The sequence below is a fragment of the Lepidochelys kempii genome, chromosome 1, assembly GCF_965140265.1.
Source record: "Lepidochelys kempii isolate rLepKem1 chromosome 1, rLepKem1.hap2, whole genome shotgun sequence".
NCBI lineage: Eukaryota > Metazoa > Chordata > Testudines > Cheloniidae > Lepidochelys > Lepidochelys kempii.
In genome coordinates this window covers 100,097,864-100,118,181 of record NC_133256.1, presented here as the reverse complement: position 1 = coordinate 100,118,181, position 20,318 = coordinate 100,097,864, and the positions used below count along the sequence as shown (strand labels likewise).

Here is a 20,318-nt window from a genome sequence, read left to right as displayed (position 1 = left end):
GAGACTAACCAATTTATTAGAGCATAAGCTTTCGTGAGCTACAGCTCACTTCATCAGATGCATATCGTGGAAACTGCAGCAGACTTTAAATATACACAGAGAATATGAAACAATACCTCCTCCCACCCCACTGTCCTGCTGGTAATAGCTTATCTAAAGTGATCATCAGGTGGGCCATTTCCAGCACAAATCCAGGTTTTCTCACCCTCCACCCCCCCACACAAATTCACTCTCCTGCTGATGATAGCCCATCCAAAGTGACAACTCTTTACACTTGCCTACAGACAGCCCCGCAACCTGAAGCAAATACTCACCAACAATCACATACCACACAACAGAACCACTAACCCAGGAACTTATCCTTGCAACAAAGCCCGTTGCCAATTGTGCCCACATATCTATTCAGGGGACACCATCACAGGGCCTAATAACAGCCACACTATCAGAGGCTCGTTCACCTGCACATCCACCAATGTGATATATGCCATCATGTGCCAGCAATGCCCCTCTGCCATGTACATTGGTCAAACTGGACAGTCTCTACGTAAAAGAATAAATGGACACAAGTACTCCTTTTCTTTTTGCGAATACAGACTAACACGGCTGTTACTCTGAAACCAGTCTCATAACTATATACATGAAATTATAACCTATAACATTACTGTAACAATTACTATAACATCACTATAACAACCATGCTCAGTGCCTCATGAGTCTTCCGAAGACACCCAACATGACAAACTTTGCATTGGATACCACACATTTTATAAAGATGAAATACATATCAGAAATAAATTATAGTTATTGGAAATGATGTACATTTTTTGGCATCAAAAAGGTAACCAAGACACAACTTCATTTAAAATTATTGCCATCTAAAGCCGTGAATATATACTGTGCCCTTTTCGGTATTTGTAACCATTGCTTTTTCAATGTGCTGCGATGTGTGTGTGTTATTTTTATTTTCTTTTATTTATTTTCTCCACAAGAAAGCAGGGTATGGGGTGATGTGCTCATCTTGTTGTACTGCTCTCCACATGCGGAAGCTCCATCCTGCACAGTGCAGGTCCATTTCTAGTGTTATCTCGCACGTTATATTTTATCTAAATAAGGGATTCGTGCTCAGTAAAATAAAGATGTTGGGCGAAATTCTCAGATTCATTGGTATAAATTAAGAGTAGTTCCATTGGAGTTACTTTCAATTTACCTGGTATGTAAATTTACACCAGTGTAACAGACAGCAGGTGTAACTGACAGCTACCTATGCAGAGAACAAATGTATCTCTTTAGTAAGTGGTAATACTATGCATTCTGTTGTGGCAAAGCTTCTCCAAACAGTATCCACACTTTATCCAAACATTTTCTATGACATAAGTCATATTAGAGTAACTGCAGTCAAGGAAATTAATTCTGTATTAGGACTAAAAGGTTTAATAATAGGTAAGTCGCAGAGTCTGTTCAGCAAAGAAAAAAGTCTGCCCCCGTCTAACCACACAGAGCATGGAGAGCCTTGGAAGTCAAGTGAAAAACTCTTGGTTCTCTTATACAACCAGACCTGGTCATTTCCATCAAAGCTTTTTGAAGGATTATAGATTGTTTTTCAAGCCCTTAACCTAGTTATTTAGGCTTTCGTGTTAAAAGCTTTATCAGTCCCATTAAGTTATGGCTATGATGTAGTGTGATGGAAAAAAGTTAACATGATTTGTCAGCTTTGTCATGATTCTGATGAAAATTGTTACACCTCCCCTGTAAATAAAAAGACATTCCTGCAGTGTCCAAATATTTTTGAAATTAATTCAACCTAAGGTAATAATTCTGCCATGATGCCAAAATATCATATAGCTTCCATTTTCTCTACATTTTGCTGTATTGTGCCTCTTTGTCTCTGTTTGGACACAACAGGCTGACTTGTGTAAGAAATTAAAATAGTTTAATCAATCTGTGCTGAGTGTTACGTCATAGTCTCTCTGGTTGGCTAGAGTTTGCTCTTGTAGATAGATGGGTTTCTTTAAATCTCCAGTGAAATCCTTTACTGATTACCATAAACCAGTGGTTCTCAACCAGGGATACAGGTACCCATGGGGGTACACAGAGGTCTTCCAGGGGATACATCAACTCATCTAGCTATTTGCCTAGTTTTACAACAGGCTCCATAAAAAGGACTAGCGAAATCAGTAAAAACTAAAATTTCGTACAGACAATGAGTTGTTTCCACTGCTCTATATACTATACACTGAAATGCAAGTACAATATTTATTTTCCAATTGATTCATTTTATAATTATATGCTAAAATGAGAAAGTAAGCAATTTTTCAGTAATAGTGTGGCTGGGACACTTTTGTATTTTTATGTCTGATTTTGTAAGCAAGTAGTTTTTAAGTGAGATGAAACTTGGAATACTCAAGACAAATCAGACTCCTGAAAGGAGTGCAGTAGTCTGGAAAGGTTGAGATCCACTGCCATAAACCCTGGAACAAGAGACCAAGTGTTGTTCCAAACTCAGACTCTCGGTGTCATATTTCACGGAGCTACCACTAAACTACTGGACTGGCACACCAGCCTATCTGTTTTCCCAAGTAGAAAAACAGTCATTACAAGATTTAAAGTTACAAATGTGTTAAAGTCTCCTTTATTTCTGTTGTTTAATAGTATCATGAATTGTGTTTCCTCTCTGCCTTTCCAGGTGACACTGAAAATGCTGCTGCTGACTGTGGTTGTCAGCATGTATAAGAGTTTCTTCATCATTGTGGGAATGTTCTTACTGCTTCTTTGTTATGCTTTTGCTGGAGTAGTTTTATTTGGCACAGTAAAATATGGAGAGAACATTAACAGGTACAATATTTGCTTCCCTTTGTGGAAGGTTTTGAACAGCCAAATAAAATATTGCCATCTACTGAGCACAAATTTTCGTTTGGTTTTATGTCAGCAACCAGGAGCCAGATCTCTAGGTCTAGCTGAGTGGCACGCAGCTGACAGCGAATGATAGAAGGCTCTAAGCCACCTTCCCATTCCCCAAATCCTGGGACTAAACAGACACCCAGTGTAATACAGAGAAGGCTAATGGCTGCTCTTCTTTGTACCAGCTGGAACAATCCCAAAAGGACTGTTCCACTCGCCGAGGTTGCTGGAACACTGTGCTACACCTACACCTGCTCACACCCTTGGCTCCTCCAGAAATGGTCCCGACACCTCGAACGGAGTGAGAGTGAGCCAGCTACATAAGCTTTACGTCACCTGGGAATTACCCTACATAACCCAAGGACATCTCTCCGTCCCTTTGCACCACAGAAGGGGCACAAATAAGATGAAGGCCTGGGGCAGGATATGGCCCCAAATGAGCTTTTATTACTTGATAAGATATTAGCCAAATTCTTCAAAACTGGGTGGCTGAAGTCCGGCTTCTAAATCCCTATTAAATTAATAGCATAAATTATTTAGTGAATACGTTTGCAAATTATTCTCTGAGTTCTACCAACAATACAGGCTCAGGTAAGAATAATAGAAAATACAAATGATTTTTTTTTTTTACTTGTTGAATGCACAGCAAAATAATTCTCCAGAAAGTTGCATGTGTTTATATTGCCAAGATTTTATTTCTGACATCTGAGCTGCTCTTTCCCTCTTTTTGCTTAAAAAAACAGGCATGCAAACTTTTCATCAGCTGGCAAGGCTATTACTGTACTCTTCAGAATAGTTACTGGGGAAGACTGGAACAAGATTATGCATGACTGCATGGTAAATACAATACAATCACATATAAAACAGAGAAGAAACTGGTTGCGCAATTTCCTCTGACTCTGTATCCAGTGCTCTGGCTTGGTACAAAGAAGCACTGTGTTGTTGATGGTGCCATCGTCCTTTAGATAAATCTGACCTTAAAATGAAGTACCCTGGGACACTTCATAAGAACATTAATCTTGATGTCCTGGCCCAAATTCAGTTAGCATCATTTTATTTTTCCTAACATAAAATCTCTTCCTCCCCTCACCCCCCTCCCCATGTTTCAGTTACATTGGATAAGGTGTTCTTCACTTCCTGTCTTGAATTCATGGGAGTGATTGCTGTTTGTTAAACATGTGTCATAACATTTCATTGCCACTGGTTGCTGTTTTGCTGTAGTAATATATACCCATTCTCCTATATGGGGGTAATTGCAGAAATGTGTTAAAGGGATTCATCGTGCATCTTCGATCTGCCTCACCTTCACTCTGCCCACTAATCCATCACCTCCAGGTCAAGCTCTGAGCTGCTTTCAGCAACTACCATTTAAAATAACAGAGAAATATTTCCTCCTTTCCCCCAAATGTGGTATTTCTCCACAAAACCTACATTGGTCTGAGGTGCCTTATTATTTTTATTATTTTCCCAAAATATAGTTACCAAAATATAGTTATGTTAACTGCAGACCGATAAGTAATCCCTTGCCTATTTTGTTGATTTAATTATTTACTGTTTTGTTTTGAAGGTTCAGCCTCCTTTTTGTACTCCAGATAACAGCACATACTGGAAGACAGATTGTGGAAATTATGCTGGGGCTCTGATGTATTTCTGTTCCTTTTATGTCATCATTGCATACATAATGCTAAATTTGCTTGTAGGTGAGCAACAAGTATTGAATATGAAAAATAGTTATCTTAGAACATGGGTGAAGTGCCTTTAGATCTGGGTGCCTCATCTAGAACAGGCCTTACATTGTAGGCCATATCAACTGTAACATTTTTTTAAACTCTCTCAATAAAAAGAAATTGTTAAATGCCCTCAAGTTAATGTTATAATGGTCTGATGTTTTCAGATACTTGGCTGGTATGTTGCATGTTTCTAACCTTTATTTTAAATTGCTGGCTGTTAACGCTAAATACGAAAATGTCTTTTGATGAGGTCTGAAAATGAAAACGTAGATGAGAGCTGTACAAAGGAAATCATTTTTCCAGAGCTAGTCTACTCTCCAGTTTATATTTTATAGGCCTGATATTCCAACTCCCACTGAAGCAAATGAGAATCTTCCAGTTGAATTTAGTGGGCATTAGATTAGGCCCCTATTTAAGATTTAAGGACCAAATTTTCAAATTTGAGCACAACAAAAAGACACAATATGGGGGTGCATTAGCACCAGGGTTGCCCATAGGTTGCTGCTGTTACAGCCACATGTGAAAATTCAGTTCATGCTGAAATACATTATCTCTAAGTAATGTATAACTGTTGGAAAGTACTGACAGGCTAGTCTTATACTATGTTTAATTTATGTGTTTTGTAGCGATCATTGTGGAGAATTTCTCATTGTTTTACTCCACTGAAGAAGACCAACTTTTAAGCTACAATGATCTTAGACATTTTCAGATTATATGGAATATGGTTGATGACAAAAGAGAGGTAAGATTCTTGACAATAAGCACTGCACTCGGTACTTTTATTATTATTTGTTTTACCATAATGCCTAATATCCACAGTTGTGGACCAGGACCCCATTCTGTTAGACATTGTACAAACTCACAACAAAAAGACAGTCCCTGCCCCCAAAGAACTTATGAGCTAAGTAAATCTGCTGCATTGTTTCCTCAAAAAATGTATTACTAGGAAAACAGACAGTGGGCTGTGCTAACCCACTGAGCCTCAAACCCATCTAGAGTCAGAGTGAGTTTGGTATAGAGGGTGTGATGGGTTGGATCACAGAAACCCCTTTGGGACTGCCACCTGATGTGCCTAGACTATCTCTGAGCCCATTTTCCCTGGCAGCTTGGGATGTCAGTACCTTGCCTTGTTTGAGCCAGGTACACTTGCCTGCTGCAAACACGGATCCAAGTCTGAACTACGACCTGCACAAGCTGCAGGCTTAACTGAAAACAGCTTAAGAAGTGTTCCTATCTCCAGCACTCAGATACCCAGCTCCAAATGGGGTCCAAACCTCAAATAAATCCGTTTTACCCTATATAAAGCTTATACAGGGTAAACTCATAAATTCTTTGCCCTCTACAACACTTAGAGAGAGAGATGCACAGCTGTTTGCCTTCCCTCTCTCCCCCCGGTATTAATACATACTCTGGGTTAATTAATAAGTAAAAAGTGATTTTATTAAATACAAAAAGTAGGATTTAAGTGGTTCCAAGTAATAACAGACAGAACAAAGTAAATTAACAAACAAAATAAAATAAAACACGCAAGTCTAAGCCTAATACTGTAGGAAACTAAATGCAGGTAAATCTCACCCTCAGAGATGTTCCAATAAGCTTCTTTGATAAACCAGCCTCCTGCTAGTCTGGATCCAGCAATCACTCACACCCCTGTAGTTACTGTCCATTGTTCCAATTTCTTTCAGGCATCCTTTGGGGTGGACCGGCTATCTCTTGAGCCAGCCGAAGACAAAATGGAGGGGTTTCCCAGGGGCTTCTATAGCCTCCCTCTTGTGTGTGGAAACCCCTCTCTCCCCCTGTGTAGAATTATAGCTACAAGGTGGAGTTCTGGAGTCACATGGGCAAGTCACATGTCCATGCATGATTCAGTTCTTTACAGGCCGACGCCATGTTAGCCCAACCGTTCCCAGGAAAGCTCAGAAGTGGATTAACGTCTATTAAGGTCCATTGCTGGCCAAGTACTCCCAATTACTTGAATAACCCCTTCACACTATGTTGACCAAATCTGCCTTAGGTGCTTTCTACAGCAAACACTTTAAATACAAGCATAGAGCCAATGCTCATAACCTCAGATATAAAAATTATACATGCATACGAATAGGATGAATACATTCAGTAGAATATAACCTTTGCAAAGATATGTTACATGGCATATATAGCATAAAACAGTTATGTCATATTTACATTCATAAGTATATTTCTATAAAGCATTATAGGGTGCAACATCACAGGAGGATTTTGTGATTTCTTTTTTTTTAACATCAACCCAGGTTCACAAAAGAACAATGAACATGAGATGTTGCATTTCACATAGGCCCTGATCCTTGAAACACATATGTGCATGCTTAACTTTGCTCCCAGGGACTACATTCAGTAGTAAAGTTAAGCATGTGTATAGGTCTTTACAGGCTTTGGGTCATAGTCCTTTCCCTCCAGGCAGCACAGGAGTTGTCCCCTCAACCTAGGGTCAGAGATACACATAGTTACATTTCCTATCTTCAGAATGGCCCAGCTGAAAAAGAGAGAGGGCCTGGGTATGGGAACAACTTAGAGGTTTGGGTACCAACAGGAATTAAACTATGAATGGTTCACTTATCCCATCACTGAATTACTTCAAACAATTTTGAATATGAACTACAGTGTGCTGAGATCAGCTGATGGTCTAGTGTGGTCATGGGTAACCTGCGGCCTATCAGGGTAATCTGATTGCGGGCCGTGAGACATTTTGCTGATATTGACCATCTGCAGGCATGGCCCCCAATAGCTCCCACTGGCCACAGTTCACCATTCCCAGCCAACAGGAGCTGCGGGAAGTGGTGGCCAGCACGTCCCTGTGGCCCGCGGCTTCCTGCAGCCGCAGGTTTCCCACCACTGGACTAGTGGCAGCAGATTGCTGTGTGGGGATTGAAGTCCTTGTCCTGTGTTTGCAGGGCTGGCAGGGCTCATAGTGCTACATCCTAGGGCTGAGAAGAGAGTGTTGTGATGTGGGACCTTGTATAACAAAGGACTTACATCCCTTCCCATAATAAAAAAGTTACAGAACATAATGTTCAAAGAGAACTATTTGATTCTGCAAATTTTGGAGAAAATGTTTTCACTCCTAGTTCTTTATCAACAACCAGTCTCAAAATAGTTGCCACAAACACCTCAAGAAGTTTGTATGTTGGTTACATCTTGGAGTAGAAGCTCATGGAAAAGCAAGAGGCCATACTACTTATAAACCGCTGTATACACACATGATGGGGCAGCTGCATAACAGGCATAGTGGCACACACCTGTGAATGTTTAGAAATCTAGCTGACTTTATTCCTAATAAATGACTCTAGGCCAAAGGTTTAATTCTCAGGAAATAAAAATGTCAGGGCTGATGTTCAAAGCCACCTGTTTGGATATGCAATTCCCATTACAAATGAATGGCAAAATATATGGGCCAGATCCTCAGCTTGTTTGAATCAGGATAGTCCACTGACTTCAATGGAGCTATTGCTAAGTTACACCAGCTGAAGATAAGCCCCTTTATGTGTGCATTGTTCAGTTGCACTGCCCTTGGTACAATCCTGGCCCCATGTAAGTCAAAGGGTACCTCTACACCGCAGCTGGGAACGAGCATCCCCACCTGGTTAGACAGACTCGCCCTAACAGGGCTCAAGCTAGCAGTGTGGGCACTGCTGTTCACACTGCAGCTCAGGCTCTGAAGCCCACCCAACTTCGTGGTCCTGTGCTCAGATAGCTAGCCCGAGTCTCTACCGGAGCCGCAACCTCCACCCTGCTGTTTTTAGCGTGCTAGCTCGAGCCAAGCTAGCATTAGTCTGTCTGCCTGGGCTGGGAGACACACTCCTAGCTGCAGTGTAGACATACCCCAAGGGTCTTTGGAGAAATAGCATCTGTGTCACTTTAGAGAAACAGCATCAAATAGAGCCTCTGACTTATTTATAAGGTAGCCATAATTAACCAGCTATGATGCAATCTTACCTAGGGGGTAATCCCTACCTTCCGTGTGAAGTTTCTGCTGAGGTTGCTGCGTGGGAGGTTGGAGGTAGATCTGGACAAGGACAAACTTTTGTTCAAGCACATGTGCTATGAAATGGAGAGGCTGCATAATGGTGGAGATGTCACTTTCCATGACGTATTGAGGTATGGTGGGCTTTTCCTTTATGTTTGTTGTAACATGTTTCTCTGCAGACAAAATGTTATACATAAGACTGAAAAAATGAGTTGGGGATACAAGCTTGTGTCAAAGCGGTACTCTCTGCTTAAATTTAAACCAAATATTAGAGTTTTCCCCTAAATTAATTTTTACAGTAGAAAATCTAAGTCCTAGAGAAATGTCTTCATGAGCTTTCTAAATTCCCACTTGAAACAATTGTTTTTAAATTAACATTCCCTTGCTGTGTTTGTAAATCCAAACAATGCACAGGTGAAAACCTGACAGTAAAATTGACTGTAACCAAAAGTGAAACTCAGTCTCCTCCAATAATTACATTGTCCCAGATGAGAAAAAATGCAAAAAGGTAAACAGGCAGCATAAACAGGGGAAAGAAACTGAATTTTCAAACATGGGTGCCTCAAGTTAAGCACCTGAATCCATATTTGGGCACCTAAATATAGGTGGCTTGATTTTCAGTTGTGCTGAGCACCAGTAGATCTTCCCTTCATCTTTATTTAGCTAGCTCTATAAATTTACTGTGGGTGCCGACGTTTGACATTTTTGCATTGAGATTTTAAAAGTGTAACACTGTTAATGATGATATAGGTAAGTACATTGGCTTTTTAAAAATACTGTTTATTTGTGTGTTTCTTCTAGCATGCTGTCATACAGGTCTGTTGATATCCGGAAAAGTCTTCAACTGGAAGAGCTTCTTGCCAGGGAACAACTAGAGTACACGATAGAAGAAGAAGTGGCCAAACAAACCATACGCATGTGGCTGAAGAAATGCTTAAAGCGTATCAGAGCAGTAAGTGAAGCGAAAACAGCGAGTGCTTTCAGTGAACTGAACCAGTCAGTTTCCTCTCACTTTGCCTCGTTTACTCTGTAGCCATCATTACAAGCTATGTGGGGAAAATATGTATCCGTGGAAAAATCAGGCTTGGGCTATACTTACAAGTTAGGTTGACGTAGGCCAGGGGCGTGAAAAAAAACACAGCCCAGACCGACATAGCTATGCCAGTCAAATCCCTCGTGTAGATGCAACTATGTCAAGAAAAAAATGCTGCCATCAGTGTAGCTAACTTCCTTTGAGGAGGCGGTGGTCTGACGCGAATGGGAAACCTCCTTCCATTGGTATAGGCTGTGTCTGCACTACGGGGTTATGCCAGCATATCTATGCTGACCTAGCTATGCCGGTATAGTCTTCGTAGTACAGACAATTACATTCACAGAATCAGTAACCTCCACAAAGTTTGCAGGCAAAACCTGTTTTCCTGCCAACAAATCCCCTTTCCTTACACAGCAGGAAACCTGTGTGACCTGCTCTGCAGCAGACAAGGCCAAATGAATAAAGCAAGGGATACATTGTTTAGGGAAAGGTCTTTGTGGGGCGCAGCCTTGCTCTCATTGAAGTTAATAGCAAAATGCCTACCATCTTCAATGGTGCAGGATTGTGGACTCTTCTAAACAACCTGCTAGAGGTTAAAGAGAGTGCTAGTTTCTGGCATTTGTACTGCTGATATTTTCATTGCCACTGCCACTCCATCTTGGATAGCTATTCAGGCGGAAGATCATCGTGTTAGCTGCCCCTACCACCAGCCAAGGGTCTCCATCACTGCCAAAGAGATCCCCCCCAATGAGAGTGGTACGACAATCCGCAAAGAAGACCCAAATGTAGTGTATATTCTGAAGCCTAATTTGCATGTACCATTACAGAGACTGTGTGAAAATACGTTATTTACATACACAAAAGGCCAGTTTGTATATTTCAACGCACAAACATGTATCTATGTGCATGTGTAAATTAGGTACTGTGGCAAGATGGCTGATTTTAGTCTGGTGGGTCCTGCGCTTTTCTTGGCGGGAAGCTAAGATGCCACCCTTTGCCCCTGCTCTTGGGTGCCGAGGGCCCCGCTACTAGCCTGGGAAGGGGGTAGAGGAGGGAAGCGGGGGAGGAGTCTGGGTTTGCTCCTTGCTCTGAGTCCCAGCCCCTCTCAACCCCAGTGGGTTTCTCACCCTCGTTCCCCCTTAGGTGGGGTTACCCTTGGTCCTTAGGTGCTGGGGGGAAGGGAGTCTCCCTGTCCTGCTGGGCAGGGTCTCCCTTACTTCAAAGCTGAGGTCTTCCAGATTTCTCACCATACCTCCAAGCTCCAGTCCTTCTTCCTCCTCCTCCTCTGTCTGCCTGATGGAGGGGGTTTTATTAGGTTCCTAACAGGGCCTTAATTGACTACTGGGAACCACACCTTCATTAGCCTTGAGCTTATGTATTTCCCCTCTAGCACTCTCCCACTGCTCCCTGGCCCTCCTGTATCCATCCCTGTATATAAAGCCCTGGGTTTCTGTCATTGTGAAAATCAGGCCCAGAATGCTTAGAACGTTTGGACTAGTCATAATCTTGCCACTGAGTTAGTCCCGGGTTTTTTGGCAAAAAAAAAAAGGACCTTGGCCAAAATTATAGTAGGAAAGTTCCCCATGACAATCTGTAATGTTGCCGTGAAAATTTTGTGATTTGAGTACACCAGGGAATTGTAGACTCTGCCTCTTGCTCCTTTGTAATTTTGTATAACCAAAACCCGATATACAGCTTTCATTTTATCTGAAACAACAAATTCCCAGGGATATTCAGATAAATGGTTCCTTTTCAGACTAATTTTTCTATTTTTGTCCCAACTCCAGTTGTAGCTGTTGTTAAATTAATCTTATCTCTCAGTTTTGATTTTGTTCAGCCTAATTGCTCAATTCATTATCATATTGAATTACAATCTATAAAAGTAAATTTTGCATTTCACTTTTACAATATGAATCAGACCATTACCTGTTACATGAACCTTTTACTAACTTCAGTAGAATTGCAAAATATTTTTTAATATAAGCTTTTTATATATTTTCAAATTGGCTTATTAATTATCAAGCAAGTGGCATGTTAAAACCATACAGCACAATGAAGCCTTCTCCAAGGACCATTTATTTTAATTTAAAACTAAATTAGATTGTAAGATTTTAGTGCAGAGGCTACATTTTTCTGTTGGTACTATAAAGAACCCAGCAGATTTTTGGCACTGTTACAATAATAACTTCCAACAAAAAATTCACACTGTAAAATATTCCTAAGGCTTCCGTGATCATTTTATTCACCCTTATTTGGGGCTAGATCCAAAGCCCATTGAAATCAATGGGATTCTTTCCATTGCCTTCAACGGGCTTCTGATCAACCCCATAAAGATCATTGCTAGTAAGTCAGAGTTTTGTTTTTGCTGGCTCTTTGGGTGGTCTCTTACGGCATAGATATATTTTAAGTCCAAAAGGCACAAGTCTGATCAATTAGTCTGAGCCCCTGCATGCCACAGAACATAGATTTCACCGAGTAATTCCTACATCTCAAGCCCGTAGATTTCAGAGACAGATTTCTCTATATTTAAATAGTGAAGATGGGGGGGGTCTATGTAGATTTACAGAAAACATGGAACAATTTGGAATCCATACCAGCCACTCAACATTGTTAGAAGTATTCAGTATTTAGAGGGATTTTTTAAAAATTTAAAAAATCAAGGAACAAAAGTCTTTGAGAGGGAAGTTTCTTTTTTCCTTTTGGTGACATAAATATATTTTGATAGAAACAGCAGCAGTCATGTAGCATTATCCATAGTCTACGAGAGAGTCAACAGCAGGAATTGAGCCGATTTCTGAATCCACCCAGCATTGAGACAACACAGCCAAGTGAAGATATGAATGCTAATAATCAAGATAACAATGCACAGCCAGAGGTACAGGCGTATGCAAATTATTGTTGTTGATACTAATCAAGAATTATACTTGAGCTTGTCACAGCAAAATTCTTTTTAATGTTTTTAATATCATTTTTATTGAAAAAAATTAAAACAGCGTATGTTTAAAACGTTGACATTCGGTTATAAATGCAGCATGGTCTAAGGGGCACTGGACAGGGAATCAGAAGACCTGGATTCTATATCCAGGGAGGTATGCAACATGGGAGAGGGGGGCTCCCCCATGGGATCCTGAGAAAGCTTTCCTACCCCCATGAGCACTTCTGTGGAATTTTATCATACGCTCCAGCCCAATTATTTTTTCTGTTAATTTGTAGACTTGGGGGGCGGGGGAGTGGGGGGCAGTAAGGAACCAGAAAACAGACTGCAGGGAAAAAAATAAAAGTGTAAAGTGAGCGCATGTTTCTTTAGTAGGCTGGGAAATAGAGACCTTTCAAAGTGTTTGTTACAATGGCATGGCCATGCCATAGGCAGCCATAATGAAGGTCACTGAATTTTAGTTTTGCTCCATTCAGACAAGTAGCCAGCAGCAGCTCCTTAGTCCAACGCTTTCTGACAGGGGCGGGTATCGGCAGGACTCTACAGATGGTGGGAAGCCTCAACGGAAATTCGGACAATGGCGTTTGCCATCAGGTAAGTGAAAACCATAAAATAAAATATATAAATACCAAAGCACCCCTTGGAATGCAGCTTGATAAGAGGCTGTTTTAAAAGGGTCAGACTGTCTACACACAGGCCCCAGATGGAGAAAATGCAGAGGGGAGGGGAAGCTGGTCCATGGTCCTTCCTCCTCTTTGCCCTGCCCTACCCACTTTGGAGTGGTTTGCCCTCCGAGCCTTCTAAGAGGAAACTGTCCCTCCGCGCCCTCAAGATTTTAAAAATATGACATTATGAAGATGTGATCAGTCACCACCCTGACCACTTGATTGGTATGCTGGAGTTGTGCCTTCCTGTACAGCATCTAGCACATTTTGGGTGCTATTGAAATACATAAAATGAAATAACAGTAGCTTAATTAAACATTTCATTATAACTGTAGCAGCTTGTGATGCTCTCTTCCACCTCGGTACTAACCATATCCTGGATTGATAAACTCCTTGGCCTTCTGTCTAGCTGCTTAATCAGCCCTGGATAGGTTTATTTACTCATAAACAGGAAGCACGCTTAAGTTGTCATCACAATGACTACATCACAATAGAAAATAAGCGCCAGGTAGTGTCTTTTAAGCCAATGCTCATGCTGGGTGGGTGGGTGGGCGGATTGAGTAGGAGGCGCCGAAAGAAGCACACGCTACCATCGTGCCTCTTCTCTCTTTAAAAGTGCACAATCCCCATGCCAGGCCAGCTCTGCTGACCAACTCAAGGGGATAGGGCCCCAGGCCTATGTGCATGCATGGTATTGGGATCATTTTATGTGAAGGAGGCACATTAGCCCTTCTTCCTCCATTCCTCTGTTTAAGATGCACGTCAGTCATATGTGCATATACTAGCATACACTGGTTGAGCTTAGATCAGTAATTTAATGGCACAAGATAAACTAATTCAAGCAAGTGTTAAATCTTGCAGAGTGCTGAGCACACTGGCCCCAATCCACTAAAGCTCTTAAGCATGTGTTTAACTTTCAGATCATGAGTAGTCCATTGAAATCAATGTGATCATTGACCTACATAAAGTCAAGGCCAGGATTTGATGGATCAGGGCCGAGTGTTCAGCACCTTGCAAGATCAAACCCACAGTGCATCTACATTGGGGGTTTGCACCAGTTTAACTAGATCTATTTTAAATCAGTCTATTTAAACTGGTGCCAAATCTCTCATATAGAAAAGCTCTACGACTTAATAGTTCAATAAGCATGTGTACTCTAATAAGTAGTTTTCCATTTAATTTCCTAGCCCCCAAACCAATCAGCCATTCAGTGTCTTCAGTCAATCTGCGGTTTGGTGGTCGTACAACTATGAAATCTGTTGTATGCAAGATGAATCCTATGTCAGATGCTGCTTCTTGTGGATCAGAAGTGAAGAAATGGTGGACAAGACAACTAACTGTGGAGAGTGATGAGAGTGGGGAGGATCTTCTTGACATCTGACCAAGAAAAGAGGCTAACTTAAGTCATATTGCAACAACAGCCATTTCAAATAAAAACAATTTTCTTGGGGTTTGAATTGAATGAGATATAATTGATATATGATTTATTTAAAATGAATGTCATAGGATTTTTCAACTGCTTATCCTTTTGCCATGTAAAACATAATACAGACCTGTATGTTCGATTTCAGCTCTATTATGATTACTGTATGTTAGGAAGACTCTATATTATGGCAGTATTGATGACGCCACAGAGTCTCTATTGTCTTTAGCATAGATGGAGCATTGAAAGATTTCATACATTCTGTAGCTGTAACAAAAAATTTGTATTCAGGTATATACTTCTGCATTTTTTCATCCTGTACCATACCTGAAAATGGCCAGCACATTACTGTACAGTACAGCATTTATTTTCTTTTTATTTTCTCTCAGTTCTATTCTAGTAATATTTCTCCAGAAAGATTTTATTATTCATGAATGACCTAAAAAAGGTCAGCACTGAGTTCATGGTAAGGCACAGTATTTTTACAAAGTACAGATTCTGAATTTCAAGTCTAGTCTTTTTCTTGTAATTTTCTTAAATATGCAAATACAATATAGCTGATTTTAAAATCAGAAAATGATGGATTGGCTTTTAAAAATTGTATTTTTTTCTTCTGGTTAATTATGTAAAGAGTTCAATTTTCATAAGAAATCAGCCAAAAAATGACATGATTTAAGAATTTGCAAAAACATTTACACATGGTATGTTTCATTAATGACCTGAAAACAAAAACAAATCCGACATAAAGTGGAAACTTGGATGGATTGCTAAAGAGGAGTACAAAAGAATTGCAAAACCATATAGGGACAAAATCAGAAAGCCAAAGCATAAAATGAGTTACACCTAGTAAGGGACATAAGCAGCCATAAGAAGAGGTTCTTTAAATACATTAGGAGCATGAGAAAGACATAGGAAAGTGTAGGTCCTCTACATAGTGAGGAAGGAGAGCTGATGATATCAAGAAGGCTGAGATGTTTAATGCCTATTACGCTTCAGTCTTCACTAAAAAGATTAATGGTGACCAGATACTTAATGCAGTTAATATTCTAACAAGGGGGGAAGGAACACAAAGCAAAATAGGAAAAGTACAGGTTAAAAAATATTTAGATAAGTTAGATATATTCAAGTTAGCAGGGCCAAATTAAATTAGTCCTAAGGTACTTAAGAAACTAGCTGAAGCAATCTTGGAACCATTATCAATCATTATCTTCGAGAACTCATGGAGGCCCCAGAGGACTGAAGAAGACCAAATATAGTACCTGACTTTAAAAAGGGAAACAAAGAGGACATGGGGATTTATAGACCTGTCATCCTAAAGTCAATATCTGGAAAGATACCAGAACAATTTATTAAACAATCAATTTGTAAGTGCCTCGAGGATAATAGGGTGATAAGGAATAGCCAGCATGGATTTGTCAAGAACAAATTATGCAAAACCAACCTAACTTACTTCTTTGACTGGGTTACTGGCCGAATGGATAGAGGGGAAGCAGTAGATGTGTTATATAAAATAGCAAGTTGGGGTGCTCTTTACAACTCTGAGACTTTTAAAATACAGTTCACTTTTACCAATCTAGATAGGAGTGAATCAAGTTTTAACCATGTTATCACTCATGCTCCAGTCTGACAAACCCAAGGCTGTATCATGATTCTATAACATGGTTAAAAAGTGGTTTGGTCCCTTTTAGTCTTGGAAATCATGTTTTAACATGTGATGGTGGTTTGTTTTGTGTAGTACCAAGAATGCTAACCACTTGAGAGATAAGTAAAAGAGAATCCATCAGTTTCCCAGAGTTTTCAATATAGATTGATGCTATACAAATACAGGGATGGGAAAGAAAAGCGACCAAAAGCAGCACGAATGGCACATATCTTGTAGGTTCCACAATATACGGTTGTTAAAATATATGGGCTGGGGATTGTGTGCCCTTTCCTCAGATACACACTGGCAGTTGTAGGCTTTGTAGCTGGGCCCCAAACACAATTGTTTTTGTAGTATAGCTGAGACCTTTTCCACTACCATTGTTTCCTATGGAAATGATAGGTTGCTCTAACATGGCCTGATGTGAGATCTCGTGAGAGGCTCACAGTTAATGTATGGCTCCACACGTAACATTTTCTTTCAAAAACTGGTAATTGTCAATGTTCTACAGTGTTTTCTGGCCAAAACAGTAATGTAGAATGATCAGAAGACAGTATTGTTTTCACTGATGCCTTCACCAGTGATGCAAACTCAGTTTTGACCATAAAATATAGTTTTCATGGCATCTACCAACATTTCTCTGTGTGCTGTTGAACAGATATTTTTTAAACATAATAGTCTCGAAGAGTCATAATATACACATTTGTGCTTGGTGTATTCATTCTGTTCTGTGGTACATTTGAGTTTAAAACTAGTCAAAATTTACGTACATTGTTGATTTAAAGTAACCAAATATGTGCATTCTATTGTTTATAAAGTAGACTATGACTAAACATTTAAGAAAATTACAAAACATATTTGACAAGGCCAGTATTTTGTGTTCTCTTTTGTGTCAGTTTGAAGTTCAGCTTTTGTATATTAGACAATCTGATAAATACTGGATTTATAAAAGATATAATCTTGATTTTCAATAATATATTTAACTGCAGAAACTTTCTGAATCATTGTTACTGCGAGTCTTCTTTTTAAAAAAAAAAATCTGGCAAACATTTTGTCCTTGCCTACAGTACTCTGTTAATAAAAGTGAGTTGCATTAAGCCAGATCCATCCCCGAAACTTTCATTATAACACTATTTGATGTGCTTATCTCATATATTACTTGGCTGCATAGTAGCATGTAATTTTATTTAAAATGCATGCAGAATAGCAGTGGTAGCATTTAAGTCCTAACAATTTCCATAGCAGATCAGAGCAGTGGTCCATCCAGTCCAGTATTCTAGATGTTTCTGATGAAGGGCGAAGAAATCCTGCAGTGGATAATTATATCAATATTATTTCATCACTGGAGGAGCCAAGGCCTCCTCACTTACCCTGAAACAAACATTTTAAAGCCTATCCAAGGAAAACAAGCAGATTAAGAGTTAGCCACAATGCAAAAGCCAGAATCCAGTTGTCTGTACCCTAGTTGGGCGACATGGGATGGATCACTTGATGACTACCTGTTCTGTTCATTCCCTCTGGGGCACCTGGCATGGATCACTGTCAGAAGATAGGATACTGGGCTAGCTGGACCTTTGGTCTGACCCAGTATGGCTGTTCTTATGTAGTTTTGCTGTTACAGATGTAAGAAATCAGATACAATTACAGAGATGTGGAAATGTATATATGTCAGTCGTTAACATTCAGGGATGTCAGAAACCAGGTGAAAAACCTCCTTATATAACTAAAGAATAGGAGCGAGCCATCACATTCAATAATGGAGCACCTAGCAGGGGAAAGAGGTTAGTCAGTGAGGACCAGGTGGACTTTCTCATTGGCAGATTCCCCTCAAAAAATATCACCTCAGAACTTCTGAAAGGGCCTGAAATTGATGTTATATTAGCTAATGGCTACTTATGAAGATCAGCATCGCAGCTTCTGAGCAGTCAGAGGAGAATTGTACTCCAGGTGGGGTGTTTTCTTTGTAGGAGAAAAATTCTGAGGACACAAAATCAGGATGAGCTTTCCTGCTCTATTTTTTATTTGCAATAATCCACATTGCTCCTGTCATTGCTTCAGAAAAGGATGGCTATTAACCATAAAAGCAGCAGCAAAGCTTTGCTTGGTGTAACAATACTTTTGGAACCCCAGCAGCATAGATCTGTGTTTAAAGTTTCAGAGTAGCAGCCATGTTCGTCTGTATTCGCAAAAAGGAAAGGAGTACTTGTGGCACCTTAGAGACTAACCAATTTATTTGAGCACAAGCTTTCGTGAGCTACAGCTCACTTCATCGGATGCATTCAGTGGAAGATACAGAAGATGTTTTTATACACACAAACCATGAAAAAATGGGTGATTATCACTACAAAAGGTTTTCTCTCTCCCCACCCCACTCTCCTGCTGGTAATAGCTTATCTAAAGTGACCACTCTCTTTACAATGTGTATGATAATCAAGGTGGGCCATTTCCAGCACAAATCCAGGGTTTAACAAGAACGTCTGAGGAAGGGCGGGGTAGGAAAAAACAAGGGGAAATAGGTTACCTTGCATAATGTCTTAGCCACTCCCAGTCTCTATTCAAGCCTAAGTTAATTGTATCCAATTTGCAAATGAATTCCAATTCAGCAGTCTCTCCCTGGAGTCTGGATTTGAAGTTTTTTTGTTGTAATATCGCAACTTTCATGTCTGTAATCGCGTGACCAGAGAGATTGAAGTGTTCTCCGACTGGTTTTTGAATGTTATAATTCTTGACATCTGATTTGTGTCCATTTATTCTTTTATGTAGAGACTGTCCAGTTTGACCAATGTACATGGCAGAGGGGCATTGCTGGCACATGATGGCATATATCACATTGGTGGATGTGCAGGTGAATGAGCCTCTGATAGTGTGGTTGATGTTACTAGGCCCTGTGATGGTGTCCCCTGAATAGATATGTGGGCACAGTTGGCAACAGGCTTTGTTGCAAAGATAGGTTCCTGGGTTAGTGGTTCTGTTGTATGGTATGCGGTTGCTGGTGAGTATTCGCTTCAGGTTGGGGGGCTGTCTGTAGGCAAGGACTGGCCTGTCTCCCAAGATTTGTGAGAGTGTTGGGTCATCCTTCAGGATAGGTTGTAAATCCTTGATAATGGATTGGAGGCGTTGGAGGGGTTTTAGTTGGGGGCTGAAGGTGACGGCTAGTGGCGTTCTGTTATTTTCTTTGTTAGGCCTGTCCTGTAGTAGGTGACTTCTGGGAACTCTTCTGGCTCTATCAATCTGTTTCTTCACTTCTGCAGGTGGGTATTGTAGTTGTAAGAATGCTTGATAGAGATCTTGTAGGTGTTTGTCTCTGTCTGAGGGGTTGGAGCAAATGCGGTTGTATCGCAGAGCTTGGCTGTAGACAATGGATCATGTGGTGTGGTCAGGGTGAAAGCTGGAGGCATGTAGGTAGGAATAGCGGTCAGTAGGTTTCCGGTATAGGGTGGTGTTTATGTGACCATCGTTTATTAGCACTGTAGTGTCCAGGAAGTGGATCTCTTGTGTGGACTGGACCAGGCTGAGGTTGATGGTGGGATGGAAATTGTTGAAATCATGGTGGAATTCCTCAAGGGCTTCTTTTCCATGGATCCAGATGATGAAGATGTCATCAATATAGCGCAAGTAGAGTGGGGGCATTAGGGGATGAGAACTGAGGAAGCGTTGTTCTAAGTCAGCCATAAAAATGTTGGCATACTGTGGGGCCATGCAGGTACCCATAGCAGTGCCGCTGATTTGAAGGTATACATTGTCCTCAAATGTAAAATAGTTATGGGTAAGGACAAAGTCACAAAGTTCAGCCACCAGGTTAGCCGTGACATTATCGGGGATAGTGTTCTTGACGGCTTGTAGTCCATCTTTGTGTGGAATGTTGGTGTAGAGGGCTTCTACATCCACAGTGGCCAGGATGGTGTTATCAGGAAGATCACCGATGGATTGTAGTTTCCTCAGGAAGTCAGTAGTGTCTCAAAGGTAGCTGGGAGTGCTGGTAGCGTAGG

The 20,318-nt window shown here is 40.5% G+C and overlaps 1 protein-coding gene across 2 annotated transcripts in view; it reads left to right on the top strand.

The window, feature by feature from the left end:
* NALCN (sodium leak channel, non-selective) overlaps positions 1–14,726 on the top strand; it is a 345,519-nt gene extending 330,793 nt beyond the window's left edge. For both annotated transcript variants that reach the window (XM_073348939.1, XM_073348928.1), the window contains 9 exons: positions 2,684–2,832; positions 3,642–3,735; positions 4,466–4,598; positions 5,255–5,370; positions 8,605–8,762; positions 9,433–9,583; positions 12,390–12,539; positions 13,076–13,193; positions 14,452–14,726. In XM_073348939.1, the coding sequence (XP_073205040.1) occupies positions 2,684–2,832; positions 3,642–3,735; positions 4,466–4,598; positions 5,255–5,370; positions 8,605–8,762; positions 9,433–9,583; positions 12,390–12,539; positions 13,076–13,193; positions 14,452–14,645 (1,263 nt within the window). In that variant the 3' untranslated portion in view covers positions 14,646–14,726. The remainder of the gene's footprint in view (positions 1–2,683; positions 2,833–3,641; positions 3,736–4,465; positions 4,599–5,254; positions 5,371–8,604; positions 8,763–9,432; positions 9,584–12,389; positions 12,540–13,075; positions 13,194–14,451) is intronic.
* The last annotated feature ends 5,592 nt before the right edge of the window (positions 14,727–20,318 follow it).